At 52.7% G+C, this 13123-nt stretch overlaps 1 protein-coding gene across 1 annotated transcript in view; it reads right to left on the bottom strand.

Annotated features, from left to right (window-relative positions):
• Positions 1-371: 371 nt before the first annotated feature.
• The window catches only part of PLBD2 (phospholipase B domain containing 2), a 32784-nt gene continuing 20032 nt past the window's right edge, over positions 372-13123 (bottom strand). Inside the window, exons 6-12 of the mRNA XM_030821458.1 lie at positions 10944-11041; positions 7539-7699; positions 6858-6953; positions 6521-6592; positions 4888-5040; positions 4071-4233; positions 372-3500 (exon numbers count right to left, since the gene is read on the bottom strand). Coding sequence (XP_030677318.1) covers positions 3333-3500; positions 4071-4233; positions 4888-5040; positions 6521-6592; positions 6858-6953; positions 7539-7699; positions 10944-11041 — 911 coding nt within the window. The 3' untranslated portion in view covers positions 372-3332. The remainder of the gene's footprint in view (positions 3501-4070; positions 4234-4887; positions 5041-6520; positions 6593-6857; positions 6954-7538; positions 7700-10943; positions 11042-13123) is intronic.

The following is a 13123-nucleotide window of genomic DNA, read 5'->3' as shown; positions in this document are numbered from 1 at the left end:
CATGGAGGGAACCCCACCCTCAGGGCACTTTTTGGATGACCCCAAGTTCAAACTGAAGTTTAAGAGTCACTCAGGGCTGGGCGCAGTGGCTCACGCCTGTGGGAGGATCGCTTGAGCCCAGGAGTTCAAGACCAGACTGGTTGGCACAGTGAGACTCTGTCTCTACAAAAAGGAAAAATAACTTGAACCCAGGAGGCAGAGGTTGCAGTGAGCTGGGATCGTGCCACTACACTCCAGTCTGGCGACAGAGCGAGACTCCGTCTCAAAAAAAATAAATAAATAAATAAAAAGGAAAATAAGATAAAACCACAAGTCAATTCCCAACCCCAGACCCCAACCTTGCTTTATTTTCTCCACGCGTTTACCAGCACTGACACACTGCATATTTCATTTATTTTGTTTACTATCTAGTCAATGTAAACTTCACAAGAGCAGAAACGCTTCTGTCCCTTTTGTTTTAAAGTATCCCTGGGACCTCATAATAGTGCCTGGCATGTACTAGGGGTTCAATAAGTGTTTGCTAATGAAGAGATGCTGAGTGCATGAGGCCCCGTGTGGGCTGCATCATATCCCCCAGGGAAACGCTTCTCACACCATTACCCCATTTCACGGATGAGGTAATCGAGGCTCAGAGAGGTTGAGTCCATAGCTAGCTAGAAAGCGGTGGAGACAGAATTGAAACCCAGGTCTCTGACTCCAGGGCTGTGTGCTTTCCTCTCTCCAAGCACACAGCACTGGGAAAGTCTTGTCTCCAAGGCAGGCTGCATGAGATCAGACAGGGAGAGAGCCTTTTTTTTGTATCTGTCTGTACACCACAATATGGCTTAGGAAGGTCTTGGTGGTTAACAAAGCTCCCAAATAGGACCCAGAACACAGGTGCTCAATAAACATCTGGCTGAATGGATGGATGGATGGATATGAATGAATGGATGGCTGATGGATAGAAAATAGATAAATATGGATGAATGGGTGGATATTAATGAATCTGCACAGATGCATGTGTGGATGGATGGGTGATAAATGAATAGGTAGGTGGATGGATGGGTGGGTGGGTGGATGGATGGATGGATGGATGGATGAGTGGGTGGATGGATGGATAGATGGGTGATAAATGGATAGGTGGATGGATGAGTGAATGGGTAGATGGGTAGTGGATGGAAATGAACAGATGGAAATGGTTGGATGGGTGGATAAATGGTTGGAAGGATGGATGGATGGGTGAGTGGGTAGATGGTGATAAATGGATAGGTAGGTGGATGGATGAGTGAATTGGTGGATGGGTAAATGGGTGGAAAATGAACAGATGGAAATAGTTGGATGGGTGGATAAATGGTTGGAAGGTTGGATGGATGGGTGAGTGGGTAGATGGATGATAAATGGATAGGAAGGTGGATGGATGAGTGAATGGGTGGATGGGTAGATGGATGGAAAATGAACAGAAGGAAATGGTTGGATGGGTGGATAAATGGTTGGAAGGATGGATGGATGGGTAAATGGGTGATAAATGGATAGGTAGGTGGAAGGAGGAGTGAATGGGTGGACGGGTAGATGGATGGAAAATGAACAGATGAAAATGGTTGGATTGATGGTTGGATGGGTGATTGGATGGATGGATGGGTGACAAATGGGTAGGTGGAGGGTGGATAGGTGAGTGGGTAGATGATTGGGTGGGTGGATGGATGGATGGGTTGGCAGATGGGTGGATGGATGAATGGATAGGTAGTTGGATGGGTGGGTGGATGAATGGGTGGGTAGATAAATGGGTGGGTGGATGGGTGATAAATAGATAGGTAAGAACTTCGTAAGCCATGCTGTGGTGTACAGACCAATACAAAAAAGGATCCCTCCCTGTCTGATCTCATAGGTGGATGGATGAGTCAATGGCTGGATGAGTAAATGGGTGGGCGGGTAAGTGGATGGAAAATGGACAAATGAGGCCAGTTGCAGGGGCTCACATCTGTAATCCAAGTACTTTGGGAGGCCGAGACGGGCGGATCACTTGAGACCAGGAGTTCGAGACCAGCCTGGCCAACATGGTGAAATCCCGTCTCTACTAAAAATACAAAATTAGCCAGGCATGGTGGCTCATGCCTGTAACCCCAGCTACTCGGGAAGCTAAGGCAAGAGAATCACTTGAACCCGGGAAGCAGAGGTTGCAGTGAGCAGAGATTGTGCCATCGCACTCCAGCCTGAGCAACAGAGTGAAACTCCCACTCAGAAAAAAAAAAAAAAAAAAAAAGAAAAGAAGAAAGAAAGAAAGAAAATGGACAGATGGAGATGGCTGAATGGTTGGATGGGTGGGTGGATGGATAATAAATGGATAGGTAGATGGATGGATGGATGGATGGATGGATGGATGGATGGATGGAAGATGGATGGGTGGGTGGGAGGCTGTGCAGATGGATGATGGGTGAGTATGTTGGCAGATGAATGAACGGACAGAAGGACAGACAGAGGGCTGCACAGGAGGCTGCATGGGGGATGGCACAGAACCCAAACCTGAGAGGAGAAAAGGCGCTGACCCCACCTTCCCTGCCACCCCAAGAAGCATAGCATGGGGCCACAGCCATTCTTGTTTAATGGTGGCACAGCCTGCGGTCTGGTTCCTCCATCAGGGCGCAGTGGGTATGGCCCTGAGGTGAGGGGCAGGCCTGGGGTGGGGTGGGGTGGGGCCTGAGGCAGAAGCGTGGGGGCTGACCCTCTGCCTGACATGGAGAGAGGACATTCAGAACCCTCCAGCCACAGATGGCCAGAAACTTTGGTTTGTGTTTGTTTTCAAGTTTCTGTCCTCAAGGAAGCTGCCCAGAAAGGGAGACGAGGGGACTGCTTCCTGAGGGAGCAGAGGGGCCAGAGCTGGGAGGAGCAATGCCAGCCGAAGACAATGCCCAGACAAAGCTCACCAGCTCCAGGGCCACCCGTGGGAATGCAGCTGGGAGGAGGGTGCTGGAACAGGCTCCTCCCACCCCATGGGAGCCCCAGAGTCTGACCCCAGGACCTTCCCAAGCCCTCAGGAAGGAGAAGCACGAGGAAGGGACCCCAGAGGTGGGAATGGGATTGAGAGAGCAGCAGCAGGAAACAGGGAGAAACAGAGAGTGAGAGATTTAGGGCAGGGCAGAAGAGACGCCGCGGTGCCCACCCACCTCGGGGGAGAGAGGGGGTCAGTTCTGAGCCCCATCAGGTACGTGCCCCACCCTAGGAGGAGATGACTCAGACCCCAGATCAGAGAACAAAGCCCCCAGAAGGGGCTGGAGTTGGAGGTCCGGTGGCCTTGGGATGGGGGTGACCCTGCTGAGGGTCAGTGGGGGCGAAAGCAGCAGAGCAGGGACAGAACCTCAGTCCCACGAAACCTTGACAGGCGCGAACTTCCAGAGGTCTGGCTGGCCCATGTGCAGCAGGCCGCTGAAGGGTGAGGTGCTCCACTGGAACGGGGGCACCTGGTCCCACGTGGGACCGCTGGCCGCCAGCAGGCTCAGGATCCTGGCCAGCGACATGCTGGTCACCTGGGGACAGGGCAGAGCCGCAGCTGAGCAGGGGTCCTGGCCTGCCCCAATCCAGGCACCCAGCCTCCCACCCTGACCTTGACCCCAGAGCCCAATTCTGAACTGTCACTTTTTTTTTTTTTTGAGTCTCTGCTCTGTCACCCAGGCTGGAGTGCAGTGACATGATCTCGGCTCACTGCAACCTCTGCCTCCCGGGTTCAAGCAATTCTCATGCCTCAGCCTCCTGAGTAGCTGGGACTACAGAGGCCCGTGACCATGCCTAGCTAATTTTTGTATTATTAGTAGAGACGGGTTTTCACCATGTTGGCCAGGCTGGTCTCAAACTCCTGACCTCAAGTGATCTGCCCACCTGGGCCTCCCAAAGTGCTGGGATTACAGGCGTGAGCCACCATGCCCAGCCCATACTGTCACCTTTACTGTGACCCCAACCACAGCCCAATTCCGACTGTGATTCCTGCCCCGCCATCAGCTTTGCTCCAACCTGTCCCCTCCCGCAAGCTGGTGATGGTGACTTTCCCCACCCACAGCCCTCAGGCCCCCAGCCTCCAAGCCCTAGGGAGGAGGCAGCACCTTCACGTCGATACCCCCATGGGAGCGCTGACTCAGGGCCTGGAAAGGGTAGGAGCCATTGGCTGGGTTGAGGTCGGAGCGGGCGGAGACAGCATTCTCCCCATTGGGCTGGGGATCGCAGGCTTTGCACAGTGACAGGGGGTCATGGAGGAAGTCATTGTACCTGGATGGGGAAAAGGAGGCAACATCAGTCATCCCAGGAAGGAGAGGCTAAGACGGGGGCCAAAATCCTCACAGGTAGCCCCATTAACAGCTGCCAGCCTTCAACTTGATGAGCCGCTCCCACCGCACATTGCCCCTGACAGTTCCTCTGCCTGGTGCCCGGACCCCTTCACCTAAGTCACTCTGCCTTCATTATTCAGCCCTCTGCTCAGGCACTCATCCTCAGGCAAGGCCTCCATGCCACCGCCCCAGCCAGGTGAGGCACCCGTTTGTTCCTGGATAGCCTCTCTTGGAACACAGCCATCTTTACACATTGACACCAGTGCAAGAACTTGATGGATTTCTGCACCACCCAAGAGACAGGACAGTGGGGCACAGGTTTTCTACCTGTTGCTCCTGGTACCAAGCATAGTGCCTAGCACTACAGGTCACTCAACAGATGTCTAGCATCCTCTCCTTAGCTATGAGAACAGTGACAGGACCCAAGTGGAGCGTGGCCACCGAGCTGCTGCACTTGTGTCCAACATCTGACCACCCCCTCCTGGCCCTCTGGGGCTGGCAGCAAAGTTTGAATGAGTTGGTACAAAAAGCGCACAGGAAGTTCTGTGTTCCTGCGGCCTCCCTCTCCCTAACCCACCACCCAACCAGCACCTACCTCATCAGCCTGACCATGGAATCCATGTCTTGTACCAGTGACTGGTTCCGCCGGAAGATCTGGGCCCGGGGGCTCCCGTCATAAGAAAACCAGTCCCCATACTGGGCCACTAGGGCCTGCAGCCCACTGGCATTGAACACAGTCTCGAAGGACCTGCCGGGGACAAGGATGGTCACCCATGACCCCCACTGGCCTCACTCAGCCAAGGCTGTGGCCAGGGAGGGGAGGGGCAGTCACACCAGGACATTATCACTTACAACTACGACATTCAGGCTGGGCGCAGTGGCTCACACCTGTAATCCCAATACTTTGGGAGGCCGAGGCGGGCAGATCACCTGAGCTCAGGAGTTTGAGACTAGCCTGGCCAACATGGTAAAACCCTGTCTCCACTAAAAATACAAAAATTAGCCAGGTGTGGTGGTGCATGCCTGTAATCCCAGCTACTCAGGAGGCTGAGGCAGGTGACTCACTTGAACCTGGAAGGTGGAGGTTTCAGTGAGCCGAGATCGAGCCATTGCACTCCAACCTGGGTGACACAGCGAGACTCCGTCTCAAAAAAAAAAAATTAGCCGGTGTGGTGACGCGTGCCTGTAATCCCAGCTACTCGGGTGGCTGAGGCACAAGAATCGCTTGAACCCAGGAGGCGGAGGTTGCAGAGAGCTGAGATCGCACCATTGCACTCCAGCCTGGGTGACAGAGCGAGACTCTGTCTCAAAAAACAAACAAACAAACAAACAACAACAACAACAAAACCCACTATGACATTCAGGATAACAATAATGTCTTCCATTTGTGCTGGGGGGTGGCTTGGTGGGGGGGCCAAGCTTGGGCTCTGGGGCCCAAAAGACATGGCTTCAAATCCTGCCTTCAGTCCGGGTGTGGTGACTTATGCCTGTAATCCCAGCAATTTGGGAAGCCAAGGCAGGTGGATCACTTGAGATCAGGAGTTTGAGACTAGACTGGCCAACATGGTGAAACCCTGTCTCTACTGAAAATAGAAAAATTAGCCAGGCATGGTGGCTGGCGCCTGTAACCCCAGCTACTCAGGAGGCTGAGGCAGGAGAATCACTTGAGCCCAGGAAGTGGAGGCTTCAGTGAGCTGAGATTGCGCCATTGCACTCCAGCCTGGGTGACAGGGCAAGATTCTGTTTCAAAACAAAAAACAAAAAACAAATCCTGCCTTCACCATTCACCAACAGGGGAAGCTTGGGAAAGTGAGGTACTTTCTCAGGGCCTCAGTTTCATCATCTGTGAGATGGGAACAGGAACTCCAGTGACCACATGTGGCAGTTTTAAGAGTCAAATGAGAAAATGCAGGTAAAGTAAGTGAGCCTCAGGAGGTGACAGCTCTACAGCCCAGTAAGGCAGATCCAGTCAGAGGCCCTGGCAGGGGCCAGTCCCTGAGCCTGGCCACCCCACACCACCCTGCTCTGGGTGTTAGAAGCAGAGGTCACATGGATGCTGACTTAAGCCATGCAACTACACTGCCAAACTGGGCTCTCCTGGCCAGAAAAGGGGGTAGGCTGGGATTCTTCATTCTGTGGGTTTAAAAATATTGCCTAGGAAGGAGCTGGGCAAGGAGTGAGGTGGATGCCCTGGAGAGTGACGGGGAGTGGGGTGAGAAGGCACGCACGGTATGTTGTAGCTGGCCCAGTAGGTCTTCTGGTAGAGCTCCGAGGTCTTGTCGGCCACCACCACCATGCCGCTGAGACCGAGAAGAGAGATGGGGTGGAGGTGATCAGAAAAGGGGCTCCTGTGGGCACTGCCCTGCTCAGGGAGCCCCGATGGCTCCCCATTGCCTGGGGGATGGATTAAGTCCTGAACTTCAGCCCCCACCAGGGACACCTTCTCTTCCAGCCACACCCTCCTGAGATCGTTCACTTCCTGCACAGCACCAGCACAGCTCTGGGCCTTCACCCTGGCAGTCCCCTCTGCCCTGAGCTTCCACCCCTCCCTCCCAGGGTACGCACGGGATCTGCTCCAGGATGGTGAGCACCCGGCTCCCGGGGCTGGGCCCACCCGGGATGAACGCCTTGTAGTCCACGATCATCCACTGGTTGTTATACCTGCCGGGCAGGGGGAGGGAGGACTGAACAGAGCCTGGAGCCACCTCCCCAGCTCTCCCCACCCCGCAGTGTCCCACTCAGCTAGGAATCACAGGAAGTGGGCCTGGGGTTGTCCAGCCATTCAACTGACACCCTGACACTGCAGCATGACCAGGTATCCACAGACTCCTCTCTCGTCATGCTGCTTGACTGTTCCAGAATATTCTATGGCTCCCTAGGTCAGCTCCTCTGCCGGACACTGTAAGATCTGCACTGCCCAGTTCCAGTGTCTCTGGCTCACAGGCCCTGCCACCCACCCACATCCACCTCCTCAAACAGCCCTCCCCGCTGTCCCCTTGAGAGTCTTCAGGTTCCAAGTGCTCTTTCTGTACTGCCACCAAGGCACCCCTTCCTAGGCTGAGGAGCCTGCAGGGGAGGGGCAAATCCTTTCCTTCCCTAGCCTCAGTCTCCTCATGTATGAAACAAAGGAGGGCGTGGGGTGTGTGGCCCGGGTGCCACATCTGGTCCCCAGGAGTCTGAGTGTTAAAGGGGAGGTTGGTCTATCTCTTGGTGCAGGGGAAGCCACAGGGCCAGAAGCCCACTCACGTGCCGCTGTTGAACCTCTTGAAGATGTCTGCCCAGGTGGCCCCATCCGAAGCCAGGCGGTTGGCCACGATGTTGCGTACCCACTCCAGCACACAGCCCCTGGGCTGCACATACTTCCACAGGGCTGGGTTCTTGTTGCCAATGGTGGTCTCCAGTGTTACCTGTGGGAAGGTCACGGGGGCCGCTGCACAGCCTAGGCATGCTGCCACCAAGTCGCAGTACTTCATCAGTCATGGCTCCTAAATTTATTTATTTATTTTTTTTTTTGAGATGAGTCTCACTCTTGCCCAGGCTGGAGTGCAGTGGTGTAATCTCAGCCCACTACAACCTCTGCCTCCCAGGTTCAAGCAATTTTCATGCTTCAGCCTCCCTAGTAACTAGGATTACAGGTACGTGCCCCCACGCCTGGCTAATTTTTGTATTTTTAGTAGAGGCAGGGTTTCTCCATGTTGGCTAGGCTGGTCTCAAACTCCTGACCTCAAGTGATCTGCCCACCTCGGCCTCCCAAAGTGCTGGGATTACAGGTGTTAAATACTTACTTAATCTGCCGGGCATGGTGGCTCACACTTTGGGAGGACAAGGTAGGTGGATCTCCTGAGGTCAGGAGTTCCAGACCAGCCTGGCCAACATGGTGAAACCCTGTCTCTACTAAAAATACAAAAATTAGCCAGGTGTGGTGGCAGGCACCTGTAATCCCAGCTACTGGGGAGGCTGAGGCAGGAGAATCACTTGAACCCAGAAGACAGAGGTTGCAGCGAGCCCAGATCATGCCACTGCACTTCAGCCTGGGTAACAAAAGAAGAAATAAACAAAAATAAAAACTCATATCCAGTTGAGGCACATGTTCCCCACTGGTTCCTTGGACAAGCACAGAGAAGGATTTGGGACCATGCATCTAGCTTTGCCCTGGGGAACAGCCCCTGAGAGGCCCAAAGAGCTGCTCCCACGAACCCACTCCCTCACCAAGCTGGGCAACCTCCCATTCCCACCCCTTTCCCAGAGTTCTGCAGGAAAAGTTGCACGGCCTGAGGCTGTCAGCCTGGCAGATGCAGCAGTCAGAGGACTAGGAGGCCTTACAATAGGAGAGGCCCTCAGTCTCCCTCCAGCCTTGGGGCAGGCAGGATGCCCACCGCTGCCTCCGACTGCCTCCTCTCCCTTCTCCATCTCCTCCTGGAACCTTTGGCTGCCTTCAGCATATTTGAAAAGTAAAGCTTAGTTCTTGTGAGTTAAAAACCAAACCAAACAAAACTCATGTAATCCCAGTTATTCAGAGGCTGAGGCATGAGAATCACTTGAACCCTGGAAGCGGAGGTTGCAGTGAGCTGAGATCGTGCCACTCCACTCCAGCCTGGGCAACAGAGAGAGAGCCTATCTAAAAACACACACACACACACACACACACACAAACACACAAACAAACAGAAAAACCACCACCACCACCAACAAAAAGCTGAGAACAGCTAAAAGATAGCCATATCCATACATGTGATTTTTTTTCTCTTTAAAGAGGGAAAAAAAGGCTGGGCAGAGTGGCTCAGCATTTTGGGAGGCCAAGGGGGGCAGATTGCTTGAGCCCAGGAAGTCAAGACCAGATTGCGCAACATGGCAAAACCTGTCTCTACAAAAAATTAAAAAATGAGCCAGGCATGGTGGCAGGTGCCTATAGTCCCAGTTACTTGGGAGGCTGAGATGGGAGGATCGCTTGAGGCTGGGGTGACAGAGGCTGCAGTGAGCTGTGATCATGCCACTGCACTAGGCCTGCATGACAGTGTGAGATCCTATCTCTGAAAAAAAAAAAATCCTGAAATTTGGTATTTCCTTCCACTGTTAACGTGACACACCACAATGGTATTAGCAGTCACTGGGACTGTCACTATCAGAAATCACAGATGTTTTTCCATCAGATTACAAGGCTGTACATACCTTAAAGTATCATTCATGCACCTTGCTTCTTCTAATTTATGTTATTTATCACACCTGCTGCTGGATCTTATTATTCAGTGTGTTAATAAAGCAGCACATATATACTAAAAGTTTACTTCTATTTTGATAACCATATTTCACTATAACTGGTTTCCTCCATAATCCGATACATTTTGGTTTATGTGTCTAAAAACACTAATCTGCCAGGCACAGTGGCTCACACCTAGAATCCCAGCGCTTTGGGAAGCTGAGGTAGGAGGATCCCTTCAACCCGGGAGTTTGAGACTGGCCTGGGAAATATAGTGAGACCTCATTTCTGCAAGAAATTTAAAAATTAGCTGAGCATGGTGGCATGTGCCTGTAGTCCCAGCTACTCAGGAGGCTGCGGTGGGAGGATCGCCTGAACCCAGGGGGTGGGAGGTTGTAGTGAGTCATGATCACACCACTGCATCCCAGCCTAAGTGACAGAGAGAGACCCTATCTCTATGAAAAAAAATAAATAAATAATAAAAATTAAAACACTATTCTGAGAAGAGGGTCACCAGCCTCCCGGACTGCCCAAGGCGTTTATGGCACAAAAACAGTTAGGGACCCTGATGGAAGGGAAGTTTTCTGCCCAGACTCTTTCCTGGTAACCAGGTGGAAGCATTTCACATGTCCCTCCCCAGCTGCCTCAGTCCCCTTCCCCACCTGGGCCACAGCATGGGGGTTCCCTCACCCACCGCCTGGCCCTCTCTTGCCTTGTTCCACATTCAGAAAAAAGCAAGGGATCAGACAAGAAGAAGAGTCCCCACCCCTCCGGTCCCCGCAGGGAGCTGGCGTTCTCTGCACTAAGGGTGTTTTTTAGAGTGATGTTTTTTCTCCTCTGTCTCGTTGCCCTGGAGATCAAAGGGTTCACTTTCTCAGTGAGGGGTGCCAGGGACAGATTTCTAAACAAGTCTGGACCGCAGCCAGGAAAAAAGATGAAAACAACACACTGTAAACAGCCTCTATTCAGCAAAACCTGGTCAGGTCAGAGGGGCTCTGAGGAAAGCAAGAGGGAGGCAGGAGGAGGGAGAAGCGGTGGGGATGTGGGGTTGGGGGGGCACAGTTATCCTGAATACATAAAAACAAGTGAGGTCGCTGAGGTCAGGGATAGTCCTAAACATCCCCAAGTCCAGGCTTTCCTGACAACCAGGGTTACATGCAGAGTCCCAGGCCATCTGCAGGTTTTGGAGGCCCTGTGCAGGGCCTGGGGGTCTACGTTTAAACACGCCCTTGTGGTGGTCCAAGTCCCCAGAGCAGGGGAAGGGCGAGTCTGGGCTCTGAATGGCAGGTGGGGCAGCGTCCACCTTGTCCTCCACTGCACCCCTGGCTCCTACATGGCACCCAGCACTGGGCTGCAGCCTGGTCCCCACTTGCTGCAGGAATCAATCCTGCCGGCTCAGAGCCACTGTGTGACAAACACCCCAGGAACAGAGGAGACACGAGAAGGGGACTCACCAGCCCGCTGCCCAGGATGTAGAAGTCGTCGCAGGAGAAGATGGTGCCGGGGTAGGAGGAGAAGACCAGCTTGTTGCCGGGAACCAGCGGGTAGTCCCCTGTGCGGGCAGAGCGAGCCAGGGATGCTGGTCAGACAGGCCCAGGTGGAGGCCCCTGCACCCCACCGAACAAGACTCAGGTCTCAAGGTGGGGCACAGGCAGGCCTCCGAGGAAGCCCCCACTGTGTCCTTTCTGTCATTTGGCAAATGAGGTCATTGGGCACAGAAAAGTGCACATGTGTGCAAATAAAAATAAAAGCTAGCAGCAAAACTTATATAGTTGGCCCTCCCTGTCTGTGGGTCCCACATCCTTGGATTCAATCGACTGGGGACCACAAATACTAGGAAAAAAACATGATTAAAAAGAAACAGCACGGCCGGGTGCAGTGGCTCACACCTGTAATCCCTGCACTTTGGGAGGCCAAGGCAGGCGGATCACGAGGTCAGGAGATCGAGGCCATCCTGGCTAACACAGTGAAACCCCATCTCTACTAAAAATACAAAAAATTAGCCAGGCGTGGTGGCGGGCACCTGTAGTCCCAGCTACTTGGGAGGCTGAGGCAGGAGAATGGCGTGAACCCGGGAGGCAGAGCTTGCAGTGAGCCGAGATCACGCCACTGCACTCCAGCCTGGGTGACAGAGCGAGACTCCGTCTCAAAAAAAAAAAAAAAAAACAAGAAACAACACTAAAAGATAAAACAAATTTTAAAAATACAGTATAACAACCATTAACGTAGCATTGTGTTAGGTATTATAAGTAATCTAGAGATGATTATAGGATATGGGAGGATATGTATAGGTTATATGTAAACAGTCGGCTGTGTTATAGAAGAGACCTGAGCTTCCACAGGGGCTCCTGGAGCCAACCCCCTCCCCAGTACCAAGGGACAACTTTGTGTGTGTGTGTGTGTGTGTGTGTGTGTGCGCGCGTGCGTGTGTGTGCGTGCATATGTGTGTATGTGTTAAATATATATCTCAAATAGATAGACAAACAGATAGATATTTTGTTCACTGGACGATTTTTTCTTTTTTTTGAGACAGAGTTTCACTCTTGTTGCCCAGGCTGGAGTGCAGTGGGGCGATCTCAGCTCACTGCAACCTCCGCCTCCCAGCTGTAAGCGCTTCTCCTGCCTCAGCCTTCGGAGTAGCTGGGATTACAGGCCCACCCCCTGCAGGTACCCTCACCCCTGCCCTAGAACTCCTTCTACCTGAAGCCCATCCCTTGACAAGTGCTAGTCTGGTTTCATGCACTGTCTGCCACAGGCCTACTGTGACCTCACGCCTAGGCTGGAAGCTCATTACCCCTGTGATCTTGTAAATTGACTCCTTATACCCGCTCTGCATGGGGGCAGGGAATTATCATCTCCACCTTGCAGATAAGGAAATCTGAGACTCAGAAAGGCTAAGTAACTTAGCAGAGGCCAAACAGTTAAATGGCTGAGCAGGGATTCTACCCAGGCCTCTTCCCTCCAGTGCTCCAGAGTTCTGGGTGTAGCTCGCCGAATTATCCTTTGTCTTTTTTCTTTTTGAGACAGAGTCTTGTTTTGTTGCCCAGGCTAAAGTGCAGTGGGGGGATCTCGGCTCACTGCAACCTCTGCCTCCCAGGTTCAAGTGATTCTCTTGCCTCAGCCTCCCGAGTAGCTGCAATTGCAGGCATTTACCACCATGTCCAGCTAATTTTTGTATTTTTAGTAGAGACAGGGTTTTACCATGTTGGCCAGGCTGGTCTCGAACTCTGACCTCAAATGAGCCACCAGCCTCAGCCTCCCAAAGTGCTGGAATTGTAGGCATGAGCCACCGCGTCTGGCCTGAATTATCTCTTCTACATTAAGTCTTTGCACTTTAAAACAAAGGGACCAGTAGGCCAGGCACGGTGGCTCACGCCTGTAATCCCAGCACTTTGGAAGGCCAAGGTCAGGAGGCCAGGAGTTTGAGACCAGCCTCACCAACATGGTGAAACCCCATCTCTACTAAAAATACAAAATTAGCCAGGTGTGGGGGTGCATGCCTGTAGTTCCAGCTACTCAGGAGGGTGAAGTGGGAGAATTGCTTGAACCTGGGAGGCAGAGGTTGAAGTGAGCCGAGATTGTGCCACTGCACTCCAGCCTGGGCAACAGAGTGAGACTCTGTCTCAAAAAAAAA

The sequence above is a fragment of the Nomascus leucogenys genome, chromosome 10 (assembly GCF_006542625.1).
Source record: "Nomascus leucogenys isolate Asia chromosome 10, Asia_NLE_v1, whole genome shotgun sequence".
Lineage (NCBI taxonomy): Eukaryota > Metazoa > Chordata > Mammalia > Primates > Hylobatidae > Nomascus > Nomascus leucogenys.
The sequence above is the reverse complement of the archived record's forward strand: the minus strand, read 5'-3'. Positions and strand labels throughout refer to the sequence as shown.